Below are 17,687 nucleotides of genomic sequence, written 5' to 3' on the forward strand. Positions count from 1 at the left end.
ATTTATGTAGGTTTATCTAGACTACAAGTCCAAATTACTGGGTCAAAAATTGTAAAAGGTATTTTTATGTTTGCTGATAACATCTTATAAAATTGATTTCTTAGGACTTCCCTGGTGACCCACTGGCTAAGACTCTGTGCTCCCAATATAGGGGGCCCAGGTTTGATCCTTGTTCAGGGAACTAGATCCCAAATGCTGCAACTAAGAGTTCGTATACTTCAACTAAAGATTCTGCATTCCACAACAAAGATCAAAGATCTCATGTCACACAACTAAGACCCAGTGCAGCCAAGTAAATAAATATTTTTTAAAAATTGATTTCTTAAAGGGCTTTACCAATTTACATTGCGTCAAACAGATTATGTTTGCTTTACTGTACAAATAAATGAGTAACTGTGTGATAGGACCAGTTTTAAATGATGAAGATTGGCATTTCGTAGCAGATTTTGATTTAATTATATCTTTGACAAAAAATGTAGCATCTCCTCTCCCATTATTACGAAAATGCTTCCTTTCTGTTAGAAATAGAAATTGCTAACTGAACTGCATTTTTTCTAATGAAGTAGTTCTAACTTTCTAGGATATGTTTCATTTTATTTTTCAGTTGATTAACAAATATTGAATATATAGTTGGTTTATTTAAAGAGATAGCAAATAAATGCTTTATTTAGTTTTTGTTTTATTATGAAGACTACATTTTAATGTTGCTGCTTTCTTTTCTAGTTCTGTATATTTCACACTAATCAGGCAACAGTGTAGAATTAAATAATTATTTAAAGAAAAAAGAAAGCAAGATCCTCTGTGACCCATCTCCTAAAATAATGGAAATAAAAACAAAAGTAAACAAGTGGAACCTGATTAAACTTAAAAGCTTTTGCACAACAAAGGAAACTGTAGGCAAGGTGAAAAGACAACTCAGAATAACAAACACATGAAAAGATGCTCAATATCGCTCATTATTAGAAAAGTGCAAATCAAAACTACAATGAGATATCACCTCACACTGGTCAGAATTAGTCACTTAGTTGTGTCCGATTCTTGGCAACCCCATGGACTGCAGCATGCCAGGATTCCCTGTCCATCACCAACTCCTGGAGCTTGCTCAAACTCAATGTCCATTGAGTTGGTGATGCCATCCTACCATCTCATCCTCTGTTGTCCCCTTCTCTTCCTGCCTTCAGTCTTTCTCAGCATCAGAGTCTTTTCCAATGAGTCAGGTTTTCGCATCGAGGGGCCAAAATATTGAAGTTTCAGCTTCAGCATCAGTCCTTCCAATGAGTATTCAGGACTGATTTCCTTTAGGATGAACTGGTTGGATCTCCTTGCAGTCCAAGGGACTCTCAAGAGTCTTCTCCAACACCACAGTTCAGAAGCATCAATTCTTTGGCGCTCAGCTTTCTTTATGGTCCAACTCTCACATCTATACGTGACTACTGGAAAAACCATAGCTTTGTCTAGACGGACCTTTGTTGGCAAAGTAATGTCTCTGCTTTTTAATATGCCATCTAGGTTGGTCATAGCTTTTCTTCCAAGGAGCAAGCATCTTAATTTCATGGCTGCAGTCACCATCTGCAGTGATTTTGGAGCCCAAGAAAATAAAAGTCTCTCACTGTTTCCATTTGCCATCTGTTTGCCTTGAAGTGATCAGACAGGATGCCATGATCTTAGTTTTCTGAATGTTTAGTTTAAGCCAACGTTTTCACTCTCGTCTTTCACTTTCATCAAGAGGCTCTTGAGTTCTTCTTTGCTTTCTGCCATGATGGTCATTCTCCTGGTCAGAATGGCCATCATCAAAAGGTCTACAAACAGTACCTGCTGGAAAGGCTGTGGAGAAAAGGGAACCCTCTTGCACTGTTGGTGGGAATGTAAATTGATACAGCCACTATGGAAGACGGTATGGAGATTCCTTAAAAAAACTAGGAATAGAACCACCATATGACCCAGCAGTCCCACTCCTAGGCATATATGCTGAGGAAACCAAAATTGAAAAAGACACATCAATGTTCATTGCAGCACAGTTTATAGTAGCTAGAACATGGGAGCAACCTAGATGTCCATTGACAGATAAATGGATACAGAAGTTGTGGTACATACACACAATGGAATATTACTCAGCTATAAAAAGGAACTTGTTTGAGTCAGTTCTAATGAGGTAGATGAACCTGGAGCCTGTTATACAGAGTGAAGTAAGTCAGAATGAGAAAGATGAATATCATATACTAATGCATATATATGAAATCTAGAAAGATGGTACCAAAGAATTTATTTGCAGGGCAGCAGTGGAGAAACAGACAGAGAGAGTAGACCTAAGGACACGGGAAAGGGGAGGAGAGGGTGAGATTTATGGGGAGAGTAACATGGAAACTTACATTACCATGTGTAAAATAGGTAGCCAATGAGAATTTGCTGTATGTCTCAGGGAACTCAAACAGGGGCTCTGTATCAACCTAGAGGGGTGGGATGGGGAGGGAGATGGGAGGGACATTCAAGAGGGCGGGGACATAGGTATACCTATGGCTGATTCATGTTGAGGTTTGACAGAAAACAACAAAATTCTGTAAAGCAATTATCCTTCAACTTAAAAATAAATTAATTAAAAAAACATTCTAAAGAGGGAAAGTACTATTAATTTCCTTGGGCATTCTGTCTTCTAATGTGAATTGAATGTAAGAAGATGTCTTTGTTTAACTTTTTTCTTGTTTTTATACTATTTCAGGTGCAAGTGAAAGTGTAGGGAAACATATGCTTGAAGCCTGCAACAATAATCTGGAGATGGCAGTCACTATGTTTTTGGATGGTGGAGGAATCGCTGAAGAGCCCAGTACCAGTTCAGCAAGTGTCTCCACTGTCAGACCACACACAGAGTATGAATTTAATGTTTATTATTAGGAGCTACCTGCTGCCAACATTGAGCAGTTACGTTTTTGTCAATTAGGTTAATTCTCTATTTTGAACAAATAAAAAGTTGAAAGCATCTGAATGTATCAGGTGACAATTTTTATACTTATGTGCTTTAAATTCTCTAGAACACTGTCAAGTCTATTATTTAATCCTCAGAAGAATCCTGTAGGTGGGTATTATTTTCCATGTTTTACACAGGAAGCTGAAGTATAGCCATTTCCCCAAGCTATGCGGCAATTAAGTAGCAGATATGCAAGTAGAGCCCAATAAAGGTCAGATCTCCCATTTTTAGATTTTCCTACATTGTCCCAGGAAAGTTTTGAATTGTCATGAAAATTTTTTGAAAAAAATTCTAATCCTTTATGCCTTAAATAACTATAGGTATCTAATCTTTAGAAGCACCTTCAGCATATAGAACTGTAATATATGGAGAATAGTGACAAATGATAAGTACATTGATGTTTTCCGCCTTTTACGTTTGATACCAAGGAGAGTTTAAAATGAATATCTGTTAGGCAAAATTCCAGTAGTCTTTGGAAAATACGTTGATTTTTGAATCAAAATTTCAAATACCCTTAAATAAGATTTTAATACAGATAGCCCTTTATAACTCTTTAATGTTTACAACATGAGATACTAGACAGAAGGGATCCCCTTAAATAGAATAGGCCAAAGGTGTGGATTTGATATTTACTAAATTAGATTTAAAAAGCCACAGAAACATTCCAGGACATGATTGCTTTTTTTTTTTTTAATCTAGTTCTAGATTCTAGAGTAATATACTATTTTCCCACAAAGTGTGAACTTTAAAGATTTTTATTTGTATCTTACGAAGGTTTTTCCTATCTGTATTGGCTTTTTATTTCAAGTTCAGTAATCCAATCTCCACCAACATAACTGAAATCTTTAATGGAAATCAATATGAAAATATGATTTAGTTTATAACAGGTATTCATAGCTGACATATCAGTCTTCACTGTTTAAAACATGTTTTCTTAATTGTACTTAAAAATACTTTTGATTAATGAATGTCTTTTCCTACTGAATTACATTATAATTTGGCTTAGATTATTTGTATTACTAATTGATTAGCATTTGATAGTGGCACCTACTTCCTAAGCCAGTGTCAGTTGCTCAAATGGTAAAGAATCTGCCTGTAGTGCAGGAGACCCAGGTTTGATCCCTGGGTGGGAAAGATCCCCTGGAGAAGGGAATAGCAGTCCACTCCAGTATTCTTGCCTGGAGAATCCCCTGAACAGATGAGCCTGGTGTGCTCCATGGGGTCTCAAAGAGTCAGGCACAACTGAGTGACTAACACCATAGCCTACTTTCTTAACAGGTTTTCTTTCTATACAGTTCACCTTCTGTTCCATTCTTCCATTTCATTAGGTAGCCAGCAGTCTTGGAATAGATAACCTAAAATATGTCTTTCTGTATAAGGACTACTAATTAAGCCATGGCCTAATTGATATATTTCATCAGATTTAAGACTTGTTTCTTGAGTAATTAAATTGCCTTCTGTGTGAAAGTTGCTCAGTTGTGTCTAGCTCTTTGCGACCCCATGGAGTATGCAGTCCATGGAATTCTCCAGGTCAGAATACTGGAGTCGGTAGCCGTTTCCTTCTCCAGGTATCTTCCAACCCAGGGATCAAACCCAGGTGTCCTGAATTGCAAGCGGATTCTTTACCAGCCTAGCCACCAGGGACACCCAAGAATATTGGAGTGGGTAGCCTATCCCTTCTCCAGGAGATCTTCCCAACCCAGGAATCAAACTGGGGTCTCCTGCATTGCAGACAGATTCTTTACCGGCTGAGCTACCAGGAAGCCTTCAGTTCAGTCGCTCAGTCATGTCCGGCTCATTGCGACTCCATGAATCGCAGCACGCCAGGCCTCCCTGTCCATCACCAGCTCCTGGAGTTCACCCAGACTCACCTCCATCAAGTCAGTGATGCCATCCAGCCATCTCATCCTCTGTCGTCCCCTTCTTCTCCTGCCCCCAATCCCTCCCAGCATCAGAGTCTTTTCCAATGAGTCAACTCTTCGCATGATGTGGCCAAAGTACTGGAGTTGCAGCTTTAGCATCATTCCTTCCAAAGAACTCCCAGGCTGATCTCCTTCAGAATGGACTGGTTGGATCTCCTTGCAGTCCAAGGGACTCTCAAGAGTCTTCTCCAACACCACAGTTCAAAAGCATCAATTCTTCGGTGCTCAGCCTTCTTCACAGTCCAACTCTCACATCCATACATGACCACAGGAAAAACCATAGCCTTGACTAGACGAACCTTTGTTGGCAAAGTAATGGCTCTGCTTTTGAATATGCTATCTAGGTTGGTCATAACTTTCCTTCCAAGGGGTAAGTGTCTTTTAATTTCATGGCTGCAGTCACCATCTGCAGTGATTTTAGAGCCCCAAAAAATAAAGTCTGACACTGTTTCCCCATCTATTTCCCATGAAGTGATGGGACCGGATGCCATGATCTTCGTTTTCTGAATGTTGAGCTTTAAGCCAACCTTTTCACTCTCCACTTTCACTTTCATCAAGAGGCTTTTGAGTTCCTCTTCATTTCTGCCATAAGGGTGGTATCATCTGCCTATCTGAGGTTATTGATATTTCTCCCGGCAATCTTGATTCCAGCTTGTGCTTCTTCTAGTCCAGCGTTTCTCATGATGTAGTCTGCATATAAGTTACATAAGGAGGGTGACAATATACAGCCTTGACGTACTCCTTTTCCTATTTGGAACCAGTCTGTTGTTCCACGTCCAGTTCGAACTGTTGCTTCCTGACCTGCATACAAATTTCTCAAGAGGCAGGTCAGGTGGTCTGGTATTCCCATCTCTTTCAGAATTTTCCACAGTTTATTCTGATCCACACAGTGAAAGGCTTTGGCATAGTCAAGAAAGCAGAAATAAATGTTTTTCTGGAACTCTCTTGCTTTTTCCATGATCCAGAGGATGTTGGCAATTTGATCTCTGGTTCTTCTGCCTTTTCTAAAACCAGCTTGAACATCAGGAAGTTCACGGTTCACATATTGCTGAAGCCTGGTTTGGAGAATTTTGAGCATTACTTTACTAGCGTGTGAGATGAGTGCAATTGTGTGCAAGTTTGAGCATTCTTTGGCATTGCCTTTCTTTGGGATTGGAATGAAAACTGACCTTTTCCAGTCCTGTGGCCACTGCTGAGTTTTCCAAATTTGCTAGCATATTGAGTGCAGCACTTTCACAGCATCATCTTTCAGGATTTGAAATAGCTCAACTGGAATTCCATCACCTCCACTAGCTTTGTTCCTAGTGATGCTTTCTAAGGCCCACTTGACTTCACATTGCAGGATGTCTGGCTCTAGGTCAGTGATCACACCATCATGATTATCTGGGTCGTGAAGATCTTTTTTGTACAGTTCTTCTGTGTATTCTTGCCATCTCTTCTTAATATCTTCTGCTTCTGTTAGGTCCATACCATTTCTGTCCTTTATCAAGCCCATCTTTGCATGAAATGTTCCCTTGGAAGCCTTAGATTGAGATAATTCTGTACACGCACACACTTTCACATAAAATGTAAAGTATACCAATGATGGAAAGATCTATTCAGGTAAAAGTTGTCTGTTAAGATATCTTTTTCTTAAGATAATGGCCTATTCTTCTTTGGTGAAAGAGGTTTAATAGAGCTTCTTCTTAGAGACACATGTCTGTTTCTTCAGAGTATTGCAGTTCTGTTTGTGAGCAGTGACTGAAATCCAGTAGGAAAGAGTTCATAACGTAATACTAAATTATCATTTATGCTTCACTCATTTGGCTTATTGTAGATTTCTTTGTCTGACTGCTGCTGCTAAGTTGCTTCAGTCGTGTCCGACTCTGTGCGACCCCATAGACGGCAGCCCACCAGGCTCCACCGTCCCTGGGATTCTCCAGGCAAGAACACTGGAGTGGGTTGCCATTTCCTTCTTCAGTGCATGAAAGTGAAAAGTGAAAGTGAAGTCGCTCAGTCGTGCCCGACTCCCAGCAACCCCATGGACTGCAGCCCACCAGGCTCCTCCGTCCATGGGATTTTCCAGGCAAGAGTAGTGGAGTGGGGTGCCATTGCCTTCTCCATTTGTCTGACTAGTTCTTTTTTATTTACAGTATGTTAGTTTTTGTTGACAAATGAGTATTGATACTTCATTAAATAGCATGTTTTGATGTTTCAACTTTTAGGTGTCAAAAACAGAGCCTTAAGCTCAGTTATTACTATAGAAACACCTGAATGAAAAACATTGGCCTAAGTTAAATTAACATTTAAGAGGAACATATTAAATTTGGAACTTACTACATGCTATGAACATTAATCAGCAGAGTTTTGTAGTTGAGTTAAAGCTCAAATAACTAAATGACATATAAAGAGATATGTACCATTTTTACAGCATATCTAAATGAGTATTGTTTACTAGAAGAGATGGATTATTAGTAAACCCTCTGGAGGTAAACTCTGAAGAATTTATAGGCTTTTAAAAGATGAGTGTTTTTTCCTGTTATTAGTGTCTCTTTAATGAATAATCCAAAAGTACTGCCTAGGTTGGACTTCCCTGGTGACTCAGTGGTAAAGAATCGCCTGCTAACACAGGACATGCAGTTTGATCCCTGGGTCAGGAAGATCCCCTGGAAAAGAAAATGACAACCTACTCCAGTATTCTTGCCGGGAAGTCCTGTGGTTGGAGGAACCTGGCAGGCTACAGTCCATGGGATCACAAAAGAGTTGGACATGACTTAGTGACTAAACAACAAAACAGCAACTACTTACTTTAGCTCCATCATAACTAGCATAAAATTAACTGCCTGTTTAAACTTATATTAATATATCTGTGTTTTAATTCTCTATTTGATGTAGTGATGATGAAATATTGCTTTTATTAAGCTCATATTTTTCCATTAATTTATTCCTGAACTTTTTTTGTGTGTGTATAAATTTCCTGTCTTCTTTTTCCTTAAGAATTTAGGGTAGGGAACTTAAGAGGAAAGGCACAGTATCTTGTATTTTTATGTTTGTTCTCTTTCCTGAAGCCCATTTGCGCTGTCTATGCCAGGTACCTTGTCCCAGTTGATCTCTATTTGGAAATCACCCAACAATCACTTGTCATAATTTAATGTGGTTCCTTAAAGTCACTAAGTCTGTTGTTCATTTTACTTGTTAATTTGAATGTATTCATAATAATTACAGTGAGAATAGGTAGCAGAAAACAGTTTTCATTTGGATATTTTCCCACTTATTCTTTTTTCTTAATAGAGAGGAAGTTCGTGCCCCAATTCCTCAAAAGCAAGAAATACTGGTGGAACCAGAACCTTTGTTTGGTGGTAAGTTTACCTTTTTTCCCTAGCTTTATTTGCCTTTATTGTTGTCTTCAGGATTTTAATGAAGCTATCAAAAGATGTGAAGGCTTGTTCAGAGGTTATTATTTAAAGTACAGTCAGTTCTTACCTTGTAATTCCGTACTCCACTGAGGCAAGTTGCACAGTTGGTTCTTTCTGATGAGTGAATCAGATTAAAAAGTTGATAGCTGTTTCAGAAGGCCAAAAGGAGGAAAATAAGCAAAAGGAATTGCTGCCTTATAATGGAAATAAATCTATCATTAGATAAAAGACTGATTGTTTTGTTTTGTTTTTTTTTGAATACCCATTTGACTGCCATGTCCTTACTGTCTTGATACACTATATCTTCACTCTTTTTTTTTTTTTTAATGTATTTATTTATTTGGCTCTACCAGCTCTTAGTTGACACATGTGGGATCTAGTTCCCTGGCCAGGGATTGAACCCAGGTCCCCTGCATTGGGAGCGGAAAGTCTTAGCCACTGAACCACCAGGGAACTCTTATTTAATTTCTAGAAGTGCCATTCCTGTATTGAAAAAAGGAGAAAATAATCTCTAATCCATGCAAAAAATTATGGTATCAGTCTGGGGTGCATAGTAGGAAATAGAACATTTAATCAGATTTAAAGAAAAAGTGTAGTTTTTTTAACACAAAAATTATTATTGTATTTTTGTATTATTATTATTGTATTATTGTATTGTACTTATTTGGCTGCATCAGGTCTTAGTTGCCCCAAGGCATGTGGGATCTTAGTTCCCCGACTAAGGACAGAACCTTTGTCCCCTGCGTTGGAAGGCAGATTTTGTTATTCTTTAAAAATTTGGGTTGGGGGGATAATTGCTTTACAATATTGTACTGGTTTCTACAATATTGTACTGGTTTCTGCCATACATCATGAATCAGCTACAGGTACACATATGTTTCCTTTCTCTTGAACCTCTATCTCCCGCCCCATCCCATCCTTCTAGGTAGTTACGGAGCACTGGGTTGAGCTCCCTGTGTCACACAGCACATGCCCACTGGCTGTCTGTTTTACATATGGTGATGTGTATGTTTCCATGCTGCTCTCAGTTCGTCCTGCCCTCTTCTACTGTGTCTACAAGTCTGTTCTGTATGTCTTTGTCTCCATTGCTGCCCTGCAAATAGGTTCATCAGTAACATCTAGATTCCATATGCATGCATTAATATACAATATCTGTCTTTCTCTTTCTGACTTACTTCACTCGGAATATTGGGGTACATGTGTTTCTTTCAATTATGGTTTTCTCAGGGTGTATATTCAGTAGTGGGATTGCTGGGTCACATGGTAGTTCTGTTCCTAGTTTTTTTAAGGAATCTGTACTGTTCTCCATAGTGGCTGTATCAATCTACGTTCCCACCAACAGTGCATGAGGATGCCCTTTTCTTCATATCTTCTCCAGCATTTATTGATTGTAGATTTTTTAATGATGACCATTCTGACCAGTGTGAGGTGATACCTCATTATAGTTTTGACTTGCATTACTATAAAGCTCTTAGAGGAAAACATCAGCAGTACAGTCTTTGACATACATCATAGCAAAATCCTCTTTGAGCCACCTCCTGGAGTAATGGAAATAAAAACAAAAGCAAAATGGAAATATACAAAGGGGATTTAATTAAACTTAAAAGCTTTTGCACAACAAAGAAAACAAATAAGATTAAAAGACAACCCTTAGAATGAGAGAAAATAATTGCAAACAAGATAATTGACAAAGGATTAGTCTCCAAAATATACATGCAGCTCAGTACCAGAAAAACAAATAACACGATCAAAAATGGGCAAAAAACCTACACAGACATTTCTCCGAAGAAGACACACAGATGGCCAACAAACGCATGAAAAGATGCTCAACATTGCGTATAATTTTATTTTAACAAGCACTTACCTTTTGTGAGCCAGATATTTTAGGCCTTAAGAAGTATATTAAAACTACAGAAGATAAGGAACTTCCCTGCCAGTCTAGTGGTTAAGATTCCGCACTTGCCACTGTTAGAGGCACAAGTTCCATCCCTGATGGAGAAACTAAAATTTTGCCTGCTATGTAGTGTGGCCAAAAAAACTTAAAAAGAAACCCAAAACCCAGAAGAAGAAGTTGTGATTTGGTTGGGTAGACAGCGTCATAGAAATATGTATTGTGTATATTGAGAATAGTGATGCCAAAAAATAGGTCTATAAGAAGTCGGTAGGCAGGCTAAAAGAAGAAATAAGTTGTAAGAAAAAGATGAAGAAAATTATATAAACCATGTCTTTTGATTTGAAAAATCCAGTTAGTTGAGAGTTTTAAGATTGATCTTTAACCTGGCAGCTTTGGAGTTTACTGTAGAAAGAAAGAAAGAATGTACTCTCCAGCATCAGAAATAGTGATGAGAAGAAGATTCAGAAATAAAGATGGGAGAAAGAGCACTGTAAGGTCTGAATATTGAAGAATAATATGTGCTTTCTGCTTTTTTTTTTAACATATAAATGTAATAGAGCTCAGGAATAATGCCCTTGGAAGCTTTCTCTTTCCTTTATTGCAAGGAATAAAGGCAGGATCTTTGTGTGGGGAAGACTACAGCAAATGGGTTCTATGCTGTTTTACTGTTTGAAGCAAGAGAGTTTCTATTTGAAACATCACTTTGTTTTACCTCTGGTTTGATGAGGGTGGGGGATAAGAATGACTTTATACAATTAGGAAGTCAGTCTTAACTTTCGTTAGTAGACCTTATGATAACTTTGAAAAGGTTTTTGGAGAACTGTTTTCTTCTTAGGAGTAGTATCGATTTAAAGTGTGTTTCTCAAAGTGTGGTCTGAGAGTCCCTGATACCCTTTCAGTGGGTCTGTAAGAACAGAACCATTTTCATAATAATACTAACAAGTTATTTGCCTTTTTCACAGTGTTGACATTTGGGCTGATAGTTGAGAAGCAATGATTGGTCAAACTACTGCCATCTTAATTAAATCAGGACAGTAGCACCGAACTGCTGCTACTTGTTGAATTCTTCACTAATACATACTTGCAGGGTTTTTTTTTTTTTTTTAAGCCAATTTTACTTATTAACATTCTTGGCAAAGCAATAAAAATTAATTTCATTTGATCTTGACCCATATTTTTAAACTATTCTTTTTGATGAAATAGGATGTGTACATAAAGCACTTCTGTATACTGAAGTGCTCTGGTTACTTTAAAGAAAAACGCTTGTATTCGTATTTGAGTTGAAACCTAAACTAGCTGCTTTTTTTATGGAATGCTATTTTTCTTGAAAGATTACTGACAAACTGTAGTTATTTAGAGTTAGGCATTTGGCAGACATTTTCTTGAATGTGAACAAAGCCTGTTAACTGCTTCAAGGCAAACAATTGACATTAATTGTTGCCAGTCATTTGAGGAAAAAACAGCTTTCATGCAGAACTTAGAATTTTAGAAAGTTTAAGTCCATGATTGTGATCTTGTTAGCTTCCTAGTACTTAAAGGCTTTCTAATGAGATTCAGTTAAGTTCAGTCGCTCAGTTATGTCCGACTCTTTGTGACCCCATGAACCGCAGCACACCAGGCCTCCCTGTCCATCACCAATTCCCGGAGTCCACCCAAACCCATGTCCATTGAGTCGGTGATGCCATCCAATCATCTTTTCTTCTGTCGTCCCCTTCTCCTCCTGTCCTCAATTTTTCCCAGCATCAGGGTCTTTTCCAATGAGTCAGCTCTTTGCATCAGTTGGCGAAACCATTGGAGTTTCAGCTTCAACATCTTTCCTTCCAAAGAAATCCCAGGGCTGATCTCCTTCAGAATGTTCTGGTTGGATCTCCTTGCGGTCCAAGGGACTCTCAAGAGTCTTCTCCAACACCACAGTTCAAAAGCATCAATTCTTCAGCACTCAGCTTTCTTTATAGTCCAACTCTCACATCCATACATGACCACTGGAAAAACCATAACCTTGACTAGACGGACCTTTGTTGGCAAAGTAATGTCTCTGCTTTTCAATATGCTGTCTAGGTTGGTCGTAACTTTCCTTCCAAGGAGTAAGCATCTTTTAATTTCATGGCTGCAGTCACCATCTGCAGTGATTTTGGAGCCCCCCAAAATAAAGTCAGCCACTGTTTCCACTGTTTGCCCATCCACTTGCCATGAAGCGATGGGACCGGATGCCATGATCTTCGTTTTCTGAATGTTGAGCTTTAAGCCAACTTTTTCACTCTCTACTTTCACTTTCATCAAGAGGCTCTTTAGTTCTTCTTCACTTTCTGCCATAAGGGTGGTGTCATCTGCATATCTGAGGTTATTGATATTTCTCCCGGCAGTCTTGATTCCAGCTTGTGCTTCCTCCAGCCCAGTGTTTCTCATGATGTACTCTGCATATCAGTTAAATAAAAATGGTGACAATATACAGCCTTGACATACTCCTTTTCCTATTTGGAACAAGTCTGTTGTTTCATGTCCAGTTTATCTGTTGCTTCCTGACCTGCATACAGGTTTCTCAAGAGGCAGGTCAGGTGGTCTGGTATTCCCATCTCTTTCAGAATTTTCCACACTTTATTCTGATCCACACAGTCAAAGGTTTTGGCATAGTCAAGAAAGGAGAAATAGATGTTTTTCTGGAACTCTCTTGCTTTTTTGATGATCCAGCAGATGTTGGCAATTTGATCTCTGGTTCCTCTGCCTTTTCTAAAACCAGCTTGAACATCTGGAAGTTCACAGTTCACGTATCGCTGAAGCCTAGCTTGGAGAATTTTGAGCATTACTTTACTAGCGTGTGAGATGAGTGCAATTGTGTGGTAGTTTGAGCATTCTTTGGCATTGCCTTTCTTTGGGTTTGGAATGAAAACTGACCTTTTCCAGTCCTGTGGCCACTGCTGAGTTTTCCTAATTTACTGGCATATTGAGTGCAACACTTTGACAGCATCATCTTTCAGGATTTGAAATAGCTCCACTGGAATTCCATCACCTCCACTGCCTTTGTTCATAGTGATGCTTCCTAAGGCCCACTTGATTTTACATTCCAGGATATCTGGCTCTAGGTGAGTGATCACAACATCGTGATTATCTGGGTCGTGAAGATCTTTTTTGTACAGTTCTTCTGTGTATTCTTGCCATCTCTTCTTAATATCTTCTGCTTCTGTTAGGTCCATACCATTTCTGTCCTTTATCGAGCCCATCTTTGCGTGAAATGTTTCCTTGATATCTCTAATTTTCTTGAAGAGATCTCTAGTCTTTCCCATTCTATTGTTTTCCTCTGTTTCTTTTCATTGATCACTGAGGAAGGCTTATCTCTCCTTGCTATTCTTTGGAACTGTGCATTCAAATGAGTATATCTTTCCTTTTCTCCTTTGCTTTTCACTTCCCTTCTTTTCACATCTAATAATCTTCTGATGAGATTAGTGGTGACATTAACAGATAGTTATTTTTTAAAATATTTTATGATGAAGTGGTCAATATTTGGAATGTTTTGCATAACTCAGTGAACAAATATTTTCAAGCCACCAAAGCACACTGTTACAAAATTGTACATGGGTGAAATATCTGTTCTGATCAATATGTATTTGTATATGCAATATATATTAGATATCTGCTGCTGTTTAACAAATTGTTTCAAAATTTAACGTCCTGAAACAACAAACGTCTGTTATATCACCATTTCTATGTGTTAGGAATCCAGGTGTGGCTTAGTTGGGTCCCTCTTTTATGGTCTCTCAAGGGTATAATCAAGGTGTCAGCCAGGTCTACAGACATCCCAAAGCATGACTAGAGGAAGAGTCTAAATTCACTTATGTGGCTGATGGTTGACTGGAGACATCATCAGTTCCTTACCACAGAGCAAATGAGAGAGCCAGAGAGGACAGCTCAGGATGGAAGCCACCATCTTTTTGTAACCTGATTATTGGAAGTGACATCCTGTCACCTCTGCCTCATTCTGTTTGATCTTGCACATACTCAAGATGTTCACGCACAGGTCATGAGATAGGGATAATTGGGTGCTGTCACAGAGCCTGCCTAACACGTAGACCAGTAGATTTAAATGTAGCAGAGTATGAAAAGTTCATTGATAATATTTTAGATTCCATGTTGGCTACCAACCTTTAAGAAATTACCTCTGATTGAGTTTGGTGTAGTAGCTGAGGAAAATGTTGACAATTACCTTAAAACTGTTAAAATACTCTTCCCTTTTACAATTACATGCCTGTGTGAAGTTAAATTTTATTTTTCTTCATATACTTGAATTAAAAGAATAGCAGCAGATTGAATGCAGAAGTAGATCTAAAAATTCAGGTGTCTTCTCTTATAGCAGTTATTAACAGAGATTTGTGAAAATGTGAAACAGTGCTCCCCTTCTCATATTTTTTTTTTCCTCTGTTTCTCCCCTATTCTGACTGTGAAGCTCTGAGTGAATCTCTTTTAGCTCTTTGCAGCTTAGTTTCTTTGACCTCAGTGACCAGTACTCTACTTTGTGGGTAGTAGAGTAAGAATAAAGAGGACTGATGTTTACTTTTAGCATATGGTTTGGAAGAGTCTGGAAACCATGTATGAAGAGGCAGGCAGGAGTAATAATGGTCCTGAAGCTAGAGGTGTAGTGGCCTGAGGAGAAGTTCTTGCTTCGACTTAGGATAAATAAGGGGGAAACAAATGGGAATAGGTCATGAGTCCAAGAAATACGAGGGTAGTTGGAAAGCTAGCAGTGAGGACCTACGCTGAATCTCCAGGAGATTGAGAAGTGCTAAAATTGGAGGCAGGGTTGGGGGAGTGAATATGTATGTGTATAAAGAATGTAGAATGTTGATTGGCCTGCCATTGGTAATTTAAAAATTAAAAAACTACCTTTTATATATTATGTACTGCCTCTCCAATAATAATATGCTTTCTTAAGCAGCTGTTCTATGTCTTAACCGAAGATAATTTTTAATTGTTATGGTTAATAATTGGTTAAAACTTTCTTGTTATGGTTAAATAGTACTTGATAATGAGTTTTAAGAAATCATTGAGAAATTATTACTGCTAGAAACATATATATTTAAGATAGGAACTCTTAAATAAAAATAGTTCCAAGATTGAAAAGAATATTTCTTGCTTCTTCTGTATAAAGGGAGGGATAGAGAAATAATGCAATATTTAAATTTTATAAGTTTAATAAAATTTAAAATTTGTATAATTTATTCAATAAAATAAAACAATTTATATGTAAAATTCAAGTTAAATTTGAAATTCAATGCAAAGTTTAAATATAGAAGCCTCTCATTTTTACCAAATTCCTTTTCCTAGAGATAATATTGTGATTCTTCAATGTAAATACTGATATGCATAAGTGCATAAATAATATGTGCTAAATCGCTCAGTTGTGTCCAACTCTTTGGGACCCCATGGACTGTAGCCCACCAGGCTCCTCTGTCCATGGGATTCTCCAGGCAAGAATACTGGAGTGGGTTGCCTTGCCCTTCTCCAGGGGAATCTTCCAAATGATATACTGACAGATAATGCTTTAAACAAATAAGTAATTTTTTAACATGTGGTTCTGCATTTTTTTGTTATTTTTTTGTTTTGCTTTTTACTCAGTAGTTCTTAAAGAATTACTCTATATAATGGAAAATGCAGGCTGTTGCGAAGGATGCTTTGAACTTGGGATTGGGGGACTTTCATAGTTTCTATCTGTTCTTACTATCTAATCATCATTTCTTACAGAGTATTGTTCTAGTTACATGCTTGCCGGGCTTGCCATAAGCCAACTTAATGACTGTCACCCATATTGAAGGAATCATTAAATGTCCTTATTTAATGTATATAAAGACCTGGTAATTTAAAAAAAATTTTATATTATAGTTGATTTACAGTTGTGTGTTAGTTTTAGGTGTACAATAAAGTGATTCAGTTATATATAATATACATGTATCTATCCTTTTTCAGATTCTTTTCCCATTTAAGCCCTGGTAAATTTTTTAGGTTTAAGAACATACAGGAAGATAACATTTTGATGATTGCTTTTGAAACTTTATCTGTACAATACTTAAGGATTGGGTTATAGACCCTATTCAACAGTATCAGAAGACATTGGTTCTGTTTATTTCTCTGTAATTATAGGAAAAATTTATACTCTAAAATTAAAATTGTTTTTTGATGTTTATAATTCTACATGTGTGCCACTTACTAAGAAGTAGTTCTTAAATATTATGGTTTAAAATTTACTCAAGTATTGTACTAAAGGGTAGGCAGATCCTTTAAAATAACCTGAATTTGGTATGTGGAGCATGTGTAAGATTCATCTCCATGTGGAATCATCCTCACAATCCTTCTTCCTGTCTTTTTACATAAGTTTGGCCAAGTCTTGGCTGGACCTTAATTTTCTTTTTTATACAACAAAATGTTGGTCTGAAAATGGTTACATTAACTATATATGAACGACTTGAAAGTTTTAAAAATATTTTATTTTTTGGAAGAGGGCACTATTATCAATCTTAGTGTCTTAAAATAAGAAATTCTTACAAAGACATTTTAGAATTGTTAAAAAATTAATGTTTAAGCTTTTGTGTCAATTCTGTTTTTTTCTCCTAAAGCTCCTAAAAGACGACGGCCTGCACGTTCAATATTTGATGGTTTCCGGGATTTTCAAACTGAAACTAGTAGGTATCTATGGATCAGTTTATCATCTCCTTTTCTCTTCCTCCTTCCTTCTGCCTCCATTCTTGTCTTTTTCTCCCTCCCCGTCTCCTGCAGATAAAACCACAAGGTGGAAAAGCACCCATACACTCCCCTTCAGGTCAAGATCCTGGTTTGTTCTATATAATTTTTTTCTTAAAAAGAAAAAAATGGGAAAGAGACACGTGTACCCCAGTGTTCATCGCAGCACTGTTTATAATAGCCGGGACATGGAAGCAACCTAGATGTCCATCAGCAGATGAATGGATAAGAAGGCTGTGGTACATATACACAATGGAGTAGTACTCAGCCATTAAAAAGAATACATTTGAATCAGTTCTAATGAGGTGGATGAAACTGGAGCCTATTATACAGAGTGAAGTAAGCCAGAAGGAAAAACACCAATACAGTATACTAACGCATATATATGGAATTTAGAAAGATGGTAACGATAACCCTGTATACGAGACAGCAAAAGAGACACTGATGTATAGAACAGGCTTATGGACTCTGTGGGAGAGGGAGAGGGTGGGAAGATTTGGGAGAATGGCATTGAAACATGTGAAATGTCATGTATAAAACGAGATGCCAGTCCAGGTTCAATGCACGAGGCTGGATGCTTGGGGCTGGTGCACTGGGACGACCCAGAGGGATGGTATGGGGAGGGAGGAGGGAGGAGGGTTCAGGATGGGGTTAAAAATTAAGAAATTAATAAAAAATAAAAAAAAGAAAGAAAAAAAAAATGATTAATATTAGGCCTAATAACTTTGAGGATTCATCTTATTTTGAAAAGTAAATTATGAATTCAGTCTGTGATTGTTATTAACTCC

At 37.7% G+C, this 17,687-nt stretch overlaps 1 protein-coding gene across 1 annotated transcript in view; it reads left to right on the plus strand.

The window, feature by feature from the left end:
• UBXN7 (UBX domain protein 7) overlaps positions 1-17,687 on the plus strand; it is a 60,631-nt gene that overhangs the window by 19,364 nt on the left and 23,580 nt on the right. Inside the window, exons 2-4 of the mRNA XM_086400687.1 lie at positions 2,717-2,864; positions 8,155-8,222; positions 16,776-16,841. Coding sequence (XP_086256813.1) covers positions 2,717-2,864; positions 8,155-8,222; positions 16,776-16,841 — 282 coding nt within the window. The remainder of the gene's footprint in view (positions 1-2,716; positions 2,865-8,154; positions 8,223-16,775; positions 16,842-17,687) is intronic.

The sequence above is a fragment of the Bos grunniens genome, chromosome 1 (assembly GCF_055505025.1).
Source record: "Bos grunniens cultivar Pamir isolate PY7600 chromosome 1, Bosgru_T2T1.0, whole genome shotgun sequence".
NCBI lineage: Eukaryota > Metazoa > Chordata > Mammalia > Artiodactyla > Bovidae > Bos > Bos grunniens.